A 17,211-nucleotide genomic window follows, 5' to 3' on the forward strand; every position below is an offset into this window, starting at 1 on the left:
TTCGGAGGAGCACACATTCTAGGGCACTCAAGCTTCTGGAGGTGTGGCACCTGGGCTCCACAGTTGCGGCTGTTAGGCTCTAGAACACTGTTAGGCTTGGTAGTTGTGGCGCAGGGCATAGCTGCCTCGAGGCCTGTGGGATCTTTCTGACCCTGGGATCGAACTCATGTCCCTTGCATTGGCAGGCAGATTCTCAACCACTGGACCACTAGTGGCAAATTTTGAGAAATTTGCCAAAATCCTACCAGAGGTTTAGGAATAGTGGGATCTAAGTGAGCTTCAGGGAATGGTTTTATTGGCCCAGGGAACTAACTGGGTACAGGAAACCCAATAAAGAAAGAAACCTAAGATGGCACTAGAGCTTAAAGTCTGAGGACTCTGAAGAAAGATGATACTATTCATTTAAAAAAATGTACAAGTTAAGGGGACTTCCCTGGCAGTCCAGTGGTTAAGATTCTGCACTACCAGTGGAGGGGGTGCAAGTTTGATTCCTGGTCAGGGAACTGAGATCCCACATGCCACACCGTGTGGCCTGAATTAATTAATTAATTAATTAAAAGAGACAACTGATACCTTTAAAAAATGTACGAGAGGGGTGGGAAGATGATGGTCTACTTTGAGAACATTGGGTACAGGTGGCTTTGAAAACAAAGGATGGCCACGGAGAAGGAACCAGTAACCTTTGGTCTTTTTCAGCCTCTGCTAAAGCCTTCAGAGTTCCATCCAGTGGCTTGGCATCCTTGGCACTTTGCCTAGTTTACTTTCAGTGCATCACTACTAAATGTTTACTGTAGGATTTTATATATGCTCTATATCAGACTAGAAAAGTTTCCATCTATCCCTACTTTGACAAGAGTTTTTTCTTATTGTAAATGGATGTTGAATTTTATAAAAAACTTCTTTGGCATCTGTTGATATGATCATATGTTTTGTTTCCCCTTTGATCTTTTAGCATGATAAAATATAATGGTTCTATTCAAAATAAACTATGCATTTTTTTGTATAAAGTCAATAACATATCACCCTTTTTATATTTGCTAATGTCTTGCTTAGGATTTTACATTCATGTTCATAAGTGTAATTGTCTTTTCTCATATTGTGCTTGTTGGAATCAAAATTATACTAAAAATGAGTTGAGATGTGAACCCTCTTTTTATATTCTCTGAAAGAATTTGTATTGAAATGACTGTTTTCTTGAATGTTTGGTGGAGCTCTTTGCCTATTTGCTATTGAAGGGTGTCCTATCGTGTGGATGAGAGTAGAGAAAGGAACTTTTATTTTGGGAGTGAAAGTTGCTTAAACAATGAGGAAGATTTACTATCTCACGCATCACAAAAAGCCCAGTGGTAGGTGGTGCCAAGATTGGTTAAATCAGCAGTGCAACAACACTAGGGAGAGAAATTCATTCTGATCTTTCAGCTGTCATTCTCAGGTGTCAGCTTCTTCCCTCATTGTTGCAAGATGGCTGCAGCTGCTCTGGACATCACAGCAACATGGCTAAGGGTGTGGATTCTGTAGCCAAACCAGGTTTCAGATCCCATAGGTATCTGATACTGGGTAAATTGCTTAACCTATCTGTCATATGCTATGGTAATAGTCCGTTACCTCAGAAGTTTAATATTATATGGATTAAATGAATTAGTTTTTTAAACTCTTAGAATTATGCACTTAGAATCATTGTTGCTAAGTCACTTCAGTCGTGTCCGACTCTGTGTGACCCCAGAGACGGCAGCCCACCAGGGATCCCAGCTCCACCCCCCGTCCCTGGGATCCTCCAGGCAAGAACACTGGAGTGGGTTGCCATCTCCTTCTCCAATGCATGAAAGTGAAAAGTGAAAGTGAAGTTGCTCAGTCGTGTCCGACTTAGCGACCCCATGGACTACAGCCTACTAGGCTCCTCCATCCATAGGATTTTCCAGGCAAGAGTATTGGAGTGGGGTGCCATTGCTTTCTCTGCTTAGAATCATAGTAAGCATCCAATAAATTTTAGCATATCTTACTCCATTCTCACATAAGGCAGAAATGAGTCTTTTTCTTTTGCGCTGCATTTATTGAAGCCCCTTAGCAGGCTGCCGTCTATGGGGTCGCACAGAGTCGGACACGACTGAAGCGACTTAGCAGCAGCAGACTTATTTCACACCTTATGGCCAGATTATGACAACTACCCATTCCTAAACCAGCTATGGAATTGTCTTGATTTGGTTTAGAATAATTTAGGTTTAACCTCTGAGACAGAGGAGTATCCAGCCTCTCCTAAAAAGTCATCTGATATCACAACAAAATCTGGGTTCTGTTTGCAAGGCTGAAGTTGGGGTGGCGATAGTGGGGGCTTTGGGGGTCACACAAAGAAGGGCAGGGTAGGATCCCCCATCCCTACTGGTTCTCCATGATATTTCTTCAAATCACCCCTTAGATTTGCCTAGCACTTCACAGTTTACTTAGTGGGTTTTTTTTTTTTTTTTTAGTATTTATTTATTTGGATGTACCAGGTCTTAGTTGTGGCATGCAGAAGTTTTAGTTGGGGCATGTGGAATCTAGTTCCCTGACCAGGGCTCAAACCTGGGTCCCCTGCATTGAGAACTCAAAGCCTTAACCACTGGACCACCAGGGAAGTCCCAACTTAGTGTTTTTTAACCAGTGCCTTATTTCATCTAGTCTTAGAACCATCCCCTAAGCAGTTTGGGCTCTTGTTATCCCCTTTTATAGATGGGGAAATAAGCTCCCAGAATTAAAGCACTTGCTGGGTTTATAGCTGGCACAGAACCAGGTCTTGAGACTTAAATTGAGGTCTTTGGGTTCAAAATTCTGCCTTTTTTTTTTTTTTTTGCCAGACCATGGGGCATGTGGGATCTTATTTCCTCTAACCAGGGATCAAACCCACGCCTCCTGCAGTGAAAGCAAAGAGTCCCAACCACTGGACTGCTGGGGAATTACCAAAATATGCTGTTTTCTTCCTCTTCCGTGAATTCCCAGTTGTCTATCATTCACATGGTGCCCTCACAACCGCCACATCCTACTTCGTATTTTCCAAATTAATAGTTTTTCATTAAATAAATGTATCTTAAAAAGGAGGCTTGATGAAGGCCCAGCTTTGATGTTCTGGTGCACACACAACTTTCGAATGAGCACAAAACTGTTAAAAATACATTTACTCAGGATTATAACTCGTGCTCTGGTGCCCAACTGCATTCGAATCCCCTCTCTGATGAGGTAGCATCTGCAGCTGCTCTCCACCTCGATGCCCGTGGACCTCACATTTTAGGGTACAGCAGTCCCCCCCGTCCAAGCCCCCAGCCTTGTGACTTTGCCTGATGGCTCTTTCCGTTGTCAGGACCCACTGTGCCCACCACCATCCAGGAAAGCTGGAAGTGCTGGTGGTGCTTAATTCCAGACCTGCCTCCATACGCAGCAGCCTTCAACCGTGCGATTGTGCTGGTGTTTTTCTCACATCCAATTTGTCTCATTCATGCATTCATTTATTCAGGCAGAAAAATAAAATGTTTAAACACTTGCTATGAACCAGGCACCATTCTGTTTCAGTGGGGTAGAGTAGACAAACTACAAACAGAACATGGAGGTAAGGTGTGGTGTATGTCAGTGATTAGTGGTAAGCAGAAAAATCGAGCAGTGAAGGGGCCCAGGGGCAATCAGGGTTGGAGTAGGATGGCCAGGAAAGGCTGTAGGAGAAATGTGACTTTAGTCAAAGCCCAAAGGCAGGGCCATGGGGTCACTGGGGGCAGAACATGCCAGGCAGATGGAACAGCAACTACAAAGGGAACATGTATGCCTGGTATGGTCCGGGAGCAATAAGGAGACCAGTGTGGCCAGAGCAGGGTGAGTGGAGACAATTATGTGAGTGAATGGAGAGCCCTGGGGGTTGAGACTAGACTGGAGGGGGCAAGGGTGGACCAGGGATGCCCCTTAGGAGCCACCATCCCAATCCAGGCAACAGATCATGCTGCTTAAACCAGGGTGGGAGAAGCGGAAATAGAGAAAAGGCAAGGAGATGTATTTTGGACATAGAACCAACCAGAAATGAGTAATGCTTTGGATGTGGGAGACCAGTCAGGACAAGGAAGAACTGAATTTGGACCAAGGAGGTAGCAGAGGAAGAGAAGAAAAGAGGGTTGAATTTTACAGATATTTTGAAAGCAGATTCTTCCATGGTCTGCTGATGGGTGGATGTGGGAGTTGAAAGAGAGTAGTCAAGAATGACACCAAGTGTTCTGGCCTGAGCAGCTGGAAGGATGGAGTTGCCACGTGCTGATATGGGGGAAGCTGGTGGGAGGAGCAGGTTTGTTGAGGAAAGCTGAGGATCTCCATGTTGGAGAAGTTGGGTGTAGAGGTGCTGGGTGAAGCTGTCAAGAAAGCAGCCTCCTGGGTAAAACAGAAACAGAAAACAGGTCAGCTCATGTGCCTGCTCTGATTTGATGGCACTGCCCAGAGTACTGTGTTGACATTTTTAAGGTCCGTCCGGGCTCACTGGGAGTGTTCTGATCAACAGTGAAGCCTGTCTCGGGAGCTGAGTAAACAAATAATGGTGAATACCGGGTGTAAGATGTTCCACTGTAGAGTGGGAAGAAAATGTGAAAAATTCTATGTATTTTTGTCTTATTCTTTCCATTTTTTGTGTGTTGTATAATGGACACAATATGTTAGAGTAGCAGGTTTGGACATAGTTTCTAAATTTAGTCTTCCATATCTACTGGAAGAACATGCTCCGTTTTTACTGAGGAGTGGATGAACAAGAACTTATGAAGAGTACAGATCTAAAATATTATACAGCAGATGCTGAAAATAGTGACTTGATCACTGTAAGCCCTGAAGTGTCTCCTGAGTCCTCAAAAAAATTATGTTTGGCTTTTTTTTTTAATTTGTTGAATAATTTATTTTTGGCTGTACTGGGTCTTCCTCACTGCTTGGGCTACTCTCTGGTTGTGGTGTATAGGCTTCTTATCTCGGTGGCTTCTCTTGTTGTGGAGCGTGGGCTCCAGGGCTCTCGGGCTTCTGAAGGTGCAGCATCTGGGCTCAATAGTTTCGGCTTGCAGACTCTAGAGGACAGGCTTAGTAGTTGTGGCGCATGGGCTTAGTTACTCTGTGGCATGTGGGATCTTCCCAGACCAGGGATCAAACCCGTGTCTCCTTCATTGGCAAGTGGATTCTTTACCACGGAGCCACCCAGGAAGCCCTCAGTTTGGTTTTGTGCTTGATTTTTCCACTCAAAAATATGCATTCAGAACACAACATCATTAGGTAATATTTCTACCAAAAATATAAAAATATTTATCAATCTTCATTTAGTCAGGAGAAAACAATCAGATGCATCCAAATTGGAGCACACTGTGTAAGACAACTGGCTTTCCAAAATACTCGTGTTCTCAAAGACTTTTCCACCCCTTGGTCACCGTGCAAGGCATGTGGGATCTTAGTTCCCTGATCAGGTATCAAACCTGTGCCCCCTGGAGTAGAAGCACAGTCCTAACCATTGGACCACTGGGGAAGTACATCAAAAACTTTTTTAAAGGATCAGAAACTGTTCTAGAGTAAAGGAAATTAAAGAGGTTACATTGCAAACACGATCCTTGAATGGATCTTGGGTTGAGAAAGCAAAAAGCTATGAAGGGTTATTACTGGAACAGCTGGGGACCTTGGTATGCAGATTGCGGTATTGTATTAGCATACATTTCTAATTGGGATCATTGTTTCATGGTTACGTGAGAGACTTGCATTCTTAGGTGACCCAGACTGAAACATGTAGAGATGAGAAATCATGATGTCTGTAATCAGGTCTCAAATAGTTCAGCAAAATACACAGGAATTTAGGTGAAAGGTGTGTTAGTGGTCACTGCTATTCTTGCAGCTTTCCTGTAGTTTTGAAATATTTCCAAGTAAAAAGTTGGGAGGGGGAGGAACAGTATGAAGAGTATTCATATAAGTGTCTCCAGTTCTCAGAAAACTAGGATATCTGATAATAGCCCATCTGACCAGTTTTCATATATTAGAATTTGCCAAATCTTCACCACCACTACAGTAATCCCTGGCATTTTTATTTTCCATGTGCCTCCACATCTATTGTGTTACATTTATTATCATAAAGAGTCTGTACACATAAAGAAGTTTGTGTCTGTAAGTACCACAATCACAATGAACTTTTAAAAAATGGCTCACCATATGCCAGGCGCTATTTCATGTGTTTAACACGAATGAGTGCATTCCATCCTTCTAGCCACTCGAAGGGGAGGTATTACTCATAGAGACAGAGTAAAGGGACAAAGCAAGTAATTAAAAAGTTAATCCCACTAGGGCATTGTAAGTAAAGAAAATAGTATAGGAGACCCCTGTAAGTTAATGATCACTCAAGAAAGCAGGTTTGCTTAACTACCAAACCCAACAGGGCTTGCTTAGCAACAAAACCATGCAACAGAAGCACAGTTTCATTACTGTCATTCTTAGTTTCAGAAAAGGAAACTGAGGCAGAGAAAGGTGGTACAATTTGCCCAAAGTCACACAGCCAGGGTAGGTGGAGAGACAGAGTGATGTGGCCTCAAGCCCTCCAGTGTTCATCACCGTCCCCTTGACCACTCACTTTACACTGTGAAATGTAATGGAGGTGCCATTCTAGAAGGATGGCTTATGCTGCTCAAACTTTTACTTTTCTCTGAGGGGTTCTGGGTGTATGTTCATAGAGTAAAGGGTACTCCTTAAGAGAGGGAATGATAGTAATAGCAACAAAAAGACTACCATCTTTGAATGCTCACAGGCATTCAGTGGGCCAGGCACCGAAAAGATGCTTTCTGCCTGTTTAGTCCTCAGAACCCCTTTGCGGCTGAAACTATTCTTACTCTCATTGAACAAAAAAAGAAAAGGTAGAGCTGGGCTTTGAAGGCAAGCAGACTTGCCCCAGCCCCCACCCAAGCTGCCCCGCCTCTCTACCTGTCATCTGAATGGGTTGGAATAGAATGTAGCCCGTGGGTTGATGGGCCTCACCCATCACCTTGTTCACCCCCTCAGTTCTAAGAGGGGGACATTTCAATGCTGAAGAGGAGGAGGAGTGGGAAGAGGAAGAAGGGGAAGAAAGCATTGTTTCCTTCCTCCTTGGAGCTTTTCATCTGGCTTGTGACATTCCATTCCCACCCCTCCTCTCATTTGCCATTTCATTGAGCAACTTGTTCTAATTGAATGCACCTGGGCAGAAACTCCTCCCCATATTGGCCCTGGTCAGTGCTTTGCCTTTTTTTTTTTTTCCCTTCTTTTATGAATAATGAGGGGAGCCCCTGTTCCTTTGAGATGGAGGTGCTTGGTGAAGTTCCCAGGCAGATCAGCCAGCCCTCCAGGAACTCCTCTGCCCTGGCCCGGCACTGAGCTCACCGGCCTCCATGGAGGACAGCCAGCCGGCTTGTAGCTGACCTTGGCCTGAGGTCCCGGATGACTCTGCTCTGGGCATGTCAGTCCTAGTCAAGGGCGAGGCAGAGGTATCCTTCAAAATGTCCGGCTTACCAGGAGCCCCCTTCCCCAGGATGCAGGCTCACTCCCAAGCTTCCAGGACGGGGTAGTTTCTGTCCCCCTTCCTCACTAAACCAACAACTAATAAATCAATTTGCACTCATAGATCAGCACAAGAGGTAGCGGAATAAAGTAGTTAAGAGCATGCATTCTCCAGCCAGACTCACTAGATTGTATCTAGCCTCGACCACTTTAGCTTTGTGACCTTGGGCAAATTATTTAGCCACTTTAAAATACTGGTTTCCCTTTCTGTAAAATGGAGGGAAATAATAGTATACTTATGGGGAAAAAAATGATGATTTACTCTCTCATCAAAGATGCACCATCTTAACAGAACAGTCCTACTCAATAATTCTGAAAGTAAAAAAACATCCAGGACAGAACTGGTTTTTGGTTATGTACTAACTTCAAAAGCTACATTTTTAGTCCTTCTGAACCCTAAAAGCCCTGTACGCTTCAACATGTTTGCCTCCCCTTAACGTCATATCTAATTTTTATAATTTTAAATACACTGTTCTCTTTAACAAAAGCGTGCAATGCAATGATTAGTTAGCTCAAGAAACTTCTTGCTTGTATTTTTGAAGACAGGAATAGAAGACTTACAAGATCAGAGAAGGTACACAGCCCACGTTCACACTGATACAACAAGAACTCTTGAATTTAAAAATTTATACCCATTACTAATAAACCACTTTTCATCTCACCAGTTGGTAGGTTTTGTTTTTTTTTAAAGTAGATATCTAATGTTTGTTCATTAGTTTGGTTCAGCCTTTCAGCAGGGAAATTTGGTAATAAGAACTGTATCAAAAGCCTTAGAATGTTTCATAACTTCAGATTGAGAAATTTCACTTCTAGAAATTAATTCACTTCTAGAAATAATCATGAGTGTGCACAAAAATATTACCACAAAAATATTTTACAGTATTATTTCTAATAGGGAGGAACTAGAAACTACCTAGATTTCCAATAATACAGCTTTGGTGAAATACATTACGCTATATTCATTCAGTGGTTTACTAGGTAGTTATTTAAAAAGTTATAGAATATTTAATGAGATGGAAAAGTGCTGACAGTACTTTTTCATGAAAAAAAAAAGTTTACAAAATAGTTCGCAATGATGTCATTCTTAAAAATATGTTTATTCATAGAACAATTTTAGAAAAATAAACATTGTCATTTTAAAGGGTTATCTGGCCAACTGATGCAATGCGCCAACTCATTGGAAAAGGCCTTGATGCTGGGAAAGACTGAGGGCTGGAGGAGAAGGGGACAACAGAGGATGAGATGTTTGGATGGCATCACTGACTCAATGGACATGAGTTTGAGCAAGCTCTGGGAGATAGTGAAGGACAGGGAAGCTTGCATGCTGCAGTCCATGGGGTCTCAAAGAGTTGGATACGACTGAGTGACTGAAGGACAACAATCTGGATGGTGAAACTGCCAGTACTTACTATTTACTTTTTTGTGTGACATCGGTATTTTCTGTCTTCTACAATGCATTGAATATTTCCATGACATGCAAACAACAAAAAATTTATTGTATAAAAAAGAACAATCCACTGGGATAGTGCTTAGCGCAGGATTGACCTCTTTCTATAGAGTGTCATTTCTCTAGTAACTCACTTCCTTAGTGTCTCACCTCCTTGGAGGACCCCAGGAGAGGCAGGGATCCCCATGGCCTCCTGCCATTTGGAGCATTACTGGAGGATTGTGGTGTGTTTGCCTCCTGGTCACGCGGAATCCAGCTCTGGAAACGCTGCAAAGTCCCAAAGCTTGGGAGGTAAAAGTGACGCCCGAAAGATTTTATAGAATCTGAGCAAGAAACTCCTCCAGAAAGGAGGCAGTTTCTCCGCCCATCATTTCCTCAAACGGAAACTAAGGCCAACGTCAGGGTTTGTCCAAGGCCACACACCCAACTTAATGACAGACAAGGTGAGGCCTTGAATCCATGATCCTTCCGCCCTGTTGTAGTTCTCAAGCGTGCGGATTTAGGACTGTCTCTTCTCACACTTTAGTATGTACAGGAATCACCAGGGATCTGGTTAAAGGCAGATTTTGATCCAGTAGGTCAGGGGATGGGCCTGAGGTTCTGCTTTTCTGACCCGCTCTCAGGCTGGTTCGGGATCCGTTTAAGTAGCCATGGGGTAGAGCAGAGATTCTGGAGGCGGACCGTCGGCTTCCCAATCCTAGCTCTGCCACAGACGAACTATTATTATAGTTACTAACTACTTCAGTTTCCTCAACTGCAAAATCAGTATAAGACCTAACCCACAGCTTCTTCATTAAGATTTTAATAAGTGCTCAGACCAGTCTCCCCTGAGATCTAGCTATTTTATTATTATTTACTTTTCCTAGAGCAAGCAGCGGGTAAAGTAGAGTTTGACGAATGAATGAATAACCTTTCGGGGCGCCTGGAGTCGGGAGATGCAAAAATGGAAGGGCTTGGAGGTGGGGGCGGGGGGCTCGGAGAGGCCCACCTCCAAAGCACACTCCTCTAGCACCGGGTGGTCAGAAGGATCCGGAGCGCCCGGAAGCCGGCGGCCCGCGCCCAGCCGACCAATGCGGTCGCCCCGGGGAGGGGGAGCGCCCGCCAGCCCTTTCCGTCCGGGCGCCGGAGGCCCCGCCCCCGGAGCGTCGCGACGTCTGAGCATTCCACGGTTGCTACTCGGTCGCGAGGGGCGGGGCGCCTGTCAGGGAAGCGGCGCGCGCGCGGCGGCGGGGGCGGGCTGAGGCTCGGCCGCGCAGTGCCAGCGCCAGCGCCACAGTCCCGCGCCCCGCGCTCTCCGGCCCGCCGCCTCCGTTCTGGCTCCCGAGCCCGCACTCCCGCCCTGCCCGCGCGCTGCCCGAGGATGGAGCTGCTGTGCTGCGAGGGCACTCGGCACGCGCCCCGGGCCGGGCCGGACCCGCGGCTGCTAGGGGACCAGCGTGTCCTGCAGAGCTTGCTCCGCCTGGAGGAGCGCTACGTGCCCCGCGCCTCTTACTTCCAGTGTGTGCAGAGGGAGATCAAGCCGCACATGCGGAAGATGCTGGCGTACTGGATGCTGGAGGTACCGCCCGGGCGGGTCTCCCCTCCCCCGTCACCCCCGCGTCCCGGGCTCCGGACATCCCGGGGCCGCCCTGTCGGGACATCCTGGTCCTCAGCAACAATCAGCAAGATGTTTCTGTGGCGCAGATCCCCGGGGCCTGGACTTTTCACTCGCGCGCCCTTAGCCGGCTGCCTCCGTGCTGTCTTTTTCTTGCCCTTCTCTGACCCTGACCGCCAGGCGTTTGGCACCCCCAAATAACCCTGTCTTCGGGCCGGGAAAGCGGGGCGAGGGCCACCCTCTCCCCTCTGACTTCTCTCAATAGCCTCCCCCCGCCCCCACCGCACGCCCGGTCTTCTCGGGAGAGCGCGCCTGGAAAACCCTGGGCTCGGCCGCCCCCGCCGCAGAGCCGGTTCCTTGTGTGTGTCGCGGGGGTTCTGGCGGGGAAGCCGGTGGGGGTGGCGCGCTGTTCCGGCCGTCAGGGAAATGGAAAGTGCGGGAGGCAGCCGCTGGAGTCTCCTCCCTTCCTTTTGGGTGTGTGCACTGGGTGGCAGTAATGGGGGTAAGGTCCCAGTTCTCTGGCTCCTCTGGGTGACTCTTCCGAACCCCTCTCCCTCGGTATGGGGGTGCGGATCAGCCTCAGTTTGGATTCCTGAAGGAAGGGCGCCTCTGGCGTATCCCGCTCCCCCCACCCCCACCCCCACCCCCGGGGAAAGGAGGCACCGCAGAGGAAGTGGAGGGTGTCACCTTGGGGAAGGCGCATCCTGCGTGGTAGTCCTTGTCACTGTGAGTACACCTACCCCCTCCCGTCTCTTGCTCCCCATTCCACTTCCCTTCAGCGCGCCGCACCCCGCCGCCTTTAGTTGCTGATGCGTTTCCTAAGCCTCTGCCCCCGAAGTGACTGTGCGCCCTCCCCCAGGTGTGTGAGGAGCAGCGCTGTGAAGAGGAAGTCTTCCCCCTGGCCATGAACTACCTGGATCGCTACCTGTCCTGCGTCCCCACCCGAAAGGCGCAGTTGCAGCTCCTGGGTGCGGTCTGCATGCTGCTGGCCTCCAAGCTGCGCGAGACGACGCCGCTGACCATCGAGAAGCTGTGCGTCTACACCGACCACTCTGTCTCCCCCCGCCAGCTGCGGGTGCGTGCATACCCTCCCCACCTGCCAGCACCCCCTGCCTCCTTCCTCACGTACCAGGAGGAGGAAAGCTGAGACCTCCGGAGGCTTTCTACCCCTGGGCAGGGTAGCAGCTTTTTTTCTTTTTCTTTTGACAAAAGATGGGACAGTGTGGTGTGATGGTCAGGGTGGCCCCAATTCAGGCTTGCGCTCCCAGCATGAACCAGATCCCCTGTCTTGACCTCCAGGGGGTGCCACTCCTTCAAGGTCTTTCCCCCAGATAGCAACAAGTCAAACTGCATGTCTACACTCAGTAGTACTTTGCCTCTGGGTTTACACAGCCACCATGAGTTATTTATTGGCAGCAGCAGGACATGCCTGTGCACCCCCGCTGGAGTGGGGGAATGGAACGTGCTTCATGTGGGGGAAGGGGCCGCCCTGGTTGAGTCTTGTCTTTCAGTGTGTGGACTTTGTGATCAAAAAGTCTCCCAGAGCTGATTAAAGCCAGGCCCCAGCTGCTGTAAGGAAAGGCCGAGGAGTTCCATCCCACTTTGCTTCCTTCCTTCCTTTTATATCCCAGGAGAACCAGCTCCTTCCCTCATTCTCCGTTCCCTAGTCTCACCCTGAGAAACTCTGGTCTCAGAAGCAGCTGCTTCAGGCCTGGTGGAATCATCTTTTCCCCTTGAGCCAAAGGCCAGAGCTGAGGCACAGACTGGGGCTGAACTGCAGCTGCTTCCGATGTGATAATGATGCCCTCTCCCCTGGCCCACCCACCCTGACCAAGGTCTTTCATAACCCTGTGGGGAGCTGCTGTCACTCTTGTGGTTTGGGAAGTGGCTCCCTGGGCCTCTTGCTGGGAACTTGGGCTGGGCTCTTCCCGAGGCAGGGCAGGGGAGTCATGGTTCTCTTTCCCCACTGAGCCTGGAGAGGAGGTGGGGAGTTGCTTGCATTTGGAAGAGGTTATTTGGGAGCGTGCAGATCATCTCCCGGGGGACCCAGGGGAGAGGGGTGAGCTGGCACCTTCCTCCACCTTGCTCCACAGCGGTGGAGTCTTCTCTTGACCGGAGAGGCGTCTCTGGGCCCCATCTCCCGGGGAGGAGGGCAGTGTGCTGGCTGCTGTGATTGGCTGGCCAGGAAAGCCAGGGTACTGGGGCCCCTGAGTGCTGCTTGTCGGGGAACGGGATTCCTCTTCCTGCCAAGTAGCTCTCGGATATGGGAGTAGGAGGCCAGAGTTGGGAATCTGGGAGGCTCCACCACTCTTTGTGATGAATCTGGTAGTTTTGGGCAAGTCTGAAGGTGGAGCTGGTTTCCAGGGCTAGAGAGCAAGATGTTTCTGAAGGAGTTTGGGCTGGTGGAAGGGGACTTCGTTTTTGTGAAAAGATGAGCATGGGATGTGTGCCTTTATGTGAGGGCAGTTTTTCAGAACAGGCCAAAAGTCCTCTCCTCCCACTCCCCTGCCCGAGCTGGGGGTGGAGCGTGCCGATCGATGACTTCCTAGAAGGTCAGAGTTGGAAGGGACATCAGAGAGCTCCGGTCAGTCCAAATAATCCTTGTGCCACAAAGAAGGTGGGGGCCCAGAGGAGGAAGGAAGGGTCCTGGCTCAGCGTTGCACGGAGGGTGATGTGTTTTAGGGCTCAGGTGGCCTCAGAGGTTAGGGTTGTGATGGAAGCTGCGAGGGGTGTGTTCTCTGTCAAGTGAGGACTGAGATTCTCAGGAGATATTCTGCCCAGATGGAGGGTAAGGTGGCCACCCTCCCCCGACGCAGGACCCTATGCGTCCCCACTCCGAGCTGCCTTCCAGATATTTCCTTGGATCCTGGATGCTTTTTGTTGATTTCTGAGTTAGGAGTTTGACCCCTGGAATAAGCATGGGGAGTAGAATGCTAACTTCTCTGCTCAACTTCTTCTGGCTCCAGGCCAGGCTGATTTCTGTGAGGCTTTGTGAGAGGCTGAAGATCATGACACCTAGGTGGGGGCCAGGAGAGGGGCAGCTGTGACAGAGGGCCGAAAAGAGATTGGGTGGGGTTGCCATTTCTACCCCACTAAGGGTCAAACCCGTGAGTTCCTTCCTGAGATAAAACAATGAAGAAATCCTCCTGTGTGCAACTCAGAAATAGGGCCAGGGCTGGGAACTCCAGAGGGGTCGATTGGGTGGGGCTCCCAGTCTCCTTCCAGGACCCAGCAGTAGTAGGGAGGCTGGGACTGATGGAGAGATGGTTTGGTCCCTCAGGGATCATCACCTGGACCCATCCTGTCTGCCTTGACCTCCACTTCTCCCCCTGAGACTCAAATGACACTAGGCACTGGGTTTCAGCCAGAGAGAGGGAGTGGGGTGCTCTATTTCAGCCCCCCACCCCAGTGTCCCCCCAAGGGGATGTGGGTTGGGTTGGGCAACCTCCACTTTGAGGAACCTCGGGGTTGGCTCAGGGGCTGTGTCAGAGGAGGAAGGGCCTCACGCTCACCCCAGTTTCTTCAAGAGGTGTGGACTTGGTGGGCACGCTGAGTTGGGGGAGAGGCTAGTGATCTCCCCTTTCACAAATCCTTGGGATTATGGAGAGTCTTTGTGCTTCATGCCAGAAGAGCCTCCAGTTCCTGGTGATGGTGGTCTGCAGTCTTTTCTTTCAGCTATGACTGGAGGCCTGCTCAGAGCCTTGCAGGAAGTTGAGAGAAGGCCTGGACAGTTGGACCCCCAAAAGATAACCCAGCAGGATTAAGAGAGGCAGTTTATGTAAAGCATGTAGTTCTGGCATCTAGGAAGTTGATCAATAGATGCTCAAAGCAAGTGCCCCTAGCTGTTCCCTGCCCTGGACTCCCCATTCCACAGTGCCAGTCCTGAAGTTCAAAAGCAGACCTGGAGTCTTGACCTTCAAGTGTGATGTGCTTCACTCCCTGTGAGACTTCCACTTTACTTCCTCTCCTTCCCTTCTTCAGCCACTGACCCCACCCTCTTCCTCTTCCTCCAGGATTGGGAGGTGCTGGTCTTGGGGAAGCTCAAGTGGGACCTGGCCGCAGTGATTGCCCACGATTTCCTGGCCCTGATTCTGCACCGGCTCTCTCTGCCCCGCGACCGACAAGCCTTGGTCAAGAAGCACGCCCAGACATTTTTGGCCCTCTGTGCTACAGGTAAGAGTCCCACATACACATGTGCCAAGCCAGGGAAATCAGAAGACTTGGAAAGGTGAGAGAGAACTAGGAGATTTGGTTTATAACTTCAAAATTTCTGAAAATTCTATCCTGAGCCCCCAGAATCAACACAAGAAAGCAGCAGAGCTGTCTGGGATCTCAGAGATGCTGCAGCCCCCCACCCCCACCCCCCACCCAAGTATGTAGCTGGGGACACCAAGGGCTGAGAGAAGTGACTTGCCCAGGCTGTCTCAGTGACTAAGCCAGGCCAAGAACCCAGGTCTCTTAATTTTGTGTCCATACCAGGAAGAGACCCATTCACTCTTTGGTTCCTGGCCTGGATCACTTACTACCCTGACCCTCTCCCCAGCTGCTCTTATACCACTCACTGCTGGGGTGTCCCAGTATACCCGTGCTCTATTCATACAGCCTGGCACTTTCTGGGAAATAGAAGGTGCACACTGGTATTCATCCTTGCCTCATGGTCCCTTCTCTCTTTTCCTAGACTACACCTTTGCCATGTACCCACCATCCATGATTGCCACAGGCAGCATCGGAGCTGCAGTGCAAGGCCTGGGTGCCTGCTCCACGTCTGGGGACGAGCTCACAGAGCTGCTGGCAGGGATCACAGGCACTGAAGTGGTAAGTGCTGGGCAACTGGGCAACTGGCCTCAGCTCATGAGGTAGCACTTTCCCCTGAGCTTCCAGCAGAGGGTGCTGTGGACCACTCCCAACCTGGTCTCCACTCCAGGTTTCAAGTGCCCCACCTTTGCGGCTTCTGTGGTCTTTTATCTCCTGCCTTGGTTTGGAGAAGAGCAAGTGTTGCGGGTGGGCTGAAAGGCACTGCCCCTGGGTACCCTTTTCTTGCCAAGCAGTATGCAGGAGTGGGGTGGGGGGGTTCAGTGTCAGATGTCAGGCCGCTCTCACACCCTCTTGCCACATCCTCTTGCCAGTTTCTGAGAACTGAAGGCTGATTCCTGGGGTTGGGCTGTGGCCTAACCTCCCCAGACTTCCCTGTGCTGGGAGGCATCCTCCTGTACCTGCTGCCAGATGCTGGCGGAGGGCGGGAAGCGGACCTTCTTCACCACTCCCCCTTGTCCCCAGGACTGCCTGCGGGCCTGTCAGGAGCAGATTGAAGCTGCCCTCAGGGAGAGCCTCAGGGAAGCCGCCCAGACCTCTCCCAGCCCAGCGCCCAAAGCCCCCAGGGGCTCCAGCAGCCAGGGGCCCAGCCAGACCAGCACTCCCACAGACGTCACGGCCATCCATCTGTAGCCCTGGAGAGGCCCCCTCGAGTGGCTACTGACAGCAGGAGAGGACACTGCCGTCGCCCTCCCTGGCTGCAGGAACGGAATCATGCCACAGCCGAAGCCTGAGGGGGCTCCTTCCCCTTGCCCCTCGCCAGCCAGAGGGGTCAGGTCCTACCTATCCCTGCAGTGTGCACTAAGGGGCCTGGCCAGCCACGGCTGGGGGCCGGTCCGGCTCCTCCTCCTGCCTGTATCCAGCCAGCTCAGCTCTCTTGGGGGTGGGCCAGCTGGCCAGAGATGACATTGAAGTGTTATACATGTACCAGCATTCCTTTCTAGGGGCTCCCTTATCTCTGGGGCTCTCAACTGCCAAAACTGAACCTGAGCCCCTGGCAGAGAAAGCTCGGAGTCCTAACCACTGGACCGCCAGGGGATTCCCTAATTACTGCATTTGGATGGGGGTCTTTCTGAAGAAGCCTCAGATGTAAGCACTTGGAGGCCCTGCATAATCCTAGCTGCTTCTAGGAGGGGCCCCGGCCACTGTCCAGGGGCAGGAACCAACCTCCTTGCTTTGCTTTCTGCTCAGCTTCTCCTGTGTGATTGGGGGGAGGGGGGTGTCAGTGCGGAAGGAAGTTGTTTTAATTTATTAATTACTTTGAGTACAACTGTATTGAGGGTGTGGTGGGGCCCTTCTCTCCCCGCCACAGGGGTGGTAACCCTGGTGGTTGCTGTATTCCTCCCCTCTGCTACTTGCTAGAGGATCTTTGTGGCCAAGGAGCTGCTATGCCTGGAGTGGGGCCATACCCTCCTCTCCCTTTGGCCCTCTGCCCCATCCTCCAGGAGCGGGGGGTGTTGAAGAATGAAGCAGGGGATGACCTGGTGATGACCAAGCCCCCTGTCCAGAGAGGGAGGCAGGCCCTGTTAACACAGGTCTTTCCTGAGGCCACAAGGTCCAGGCTGGTGGCCGAGGACCATTATGCTACCTTTATAATAAAGTTTCTAGAATAAAACTGACTTTGGCTTCTTGGATTAGAGGGCAGTCTGTGGGAAAGCCTATTTCTAGACTGCATGGGGTAAAAGAGGGCAGAAATCAATGTCTGGAGCAGGAGTCGTCCCACTTTTTCTGTCTTGGGCCAGAGTAGACACTTCAGGCTTTGTGGGCCATATGGCTTCTGCCTGTGTTATCGGAAGTTCTGCTGTAGAACCTG

General features: G+C 50.0%; 1 protein-coding gene across 4 annotated transcripts in view; it reads left to right on the top strand.

Annotated features, from left to right (window-relative positions):
* CCND3 (cyclin D3) overlaps positions 1 to 17,017 on the top strand; it is a 94,442-nt gene extending 77,425 nt beyond the window's left edge. For 2 of the 4 annotated variants that reach the window (XM_040249704.1, XM_040249705.1), the window contains exons 2-5: positions 11,446 to 11,661; positions 14,600 to 14,759; positions 15,265 to 15,401; positions 15,864 to 17,017. In XM_040249704.1, coding sequence (XP_040105638.1) covers positions 11,491 to 11,661; positions 14,600 to 14,759; positions 15,265 to 15,401; positions 15,864 to 16,031 — 636 coding nt within the window. In that variant the 5' untranslated portion in view covers positions 11,446 to 11,490 and the 3' untranslated portion in view covers positions 16,032 to 17,017. Of the gene's footprint in view, positions 1 to 10,216; positions 10,551 to 11,445; positions 11,662 to 14,599; positions 14,760 to 15,264; positions 15,402 to 15,863 lie in introns of those variants that run through there. The other 2 variants (XM_040249702.1, XM_040249706.1) reach the window with 2 other exon arrangements.
* Positions 17,018 to 17,211: the final 194 nt, after the last annotated feature.

Source organism: Oryx dammah, unplaced genomic scaffold, assembly GCF_014754425.2.
Source record: "Oryx dammah isolate SB20612 unplaced genomic scaffold, SCBI_Odam_1.1 HiC_scaffold_11, whole genome shotgun sequence".
NCBI lineage: Eukaryota > Metazoa > Chordata > Mammalia > Artiodactyla > Bovidae > Oryx > Oryx dammah.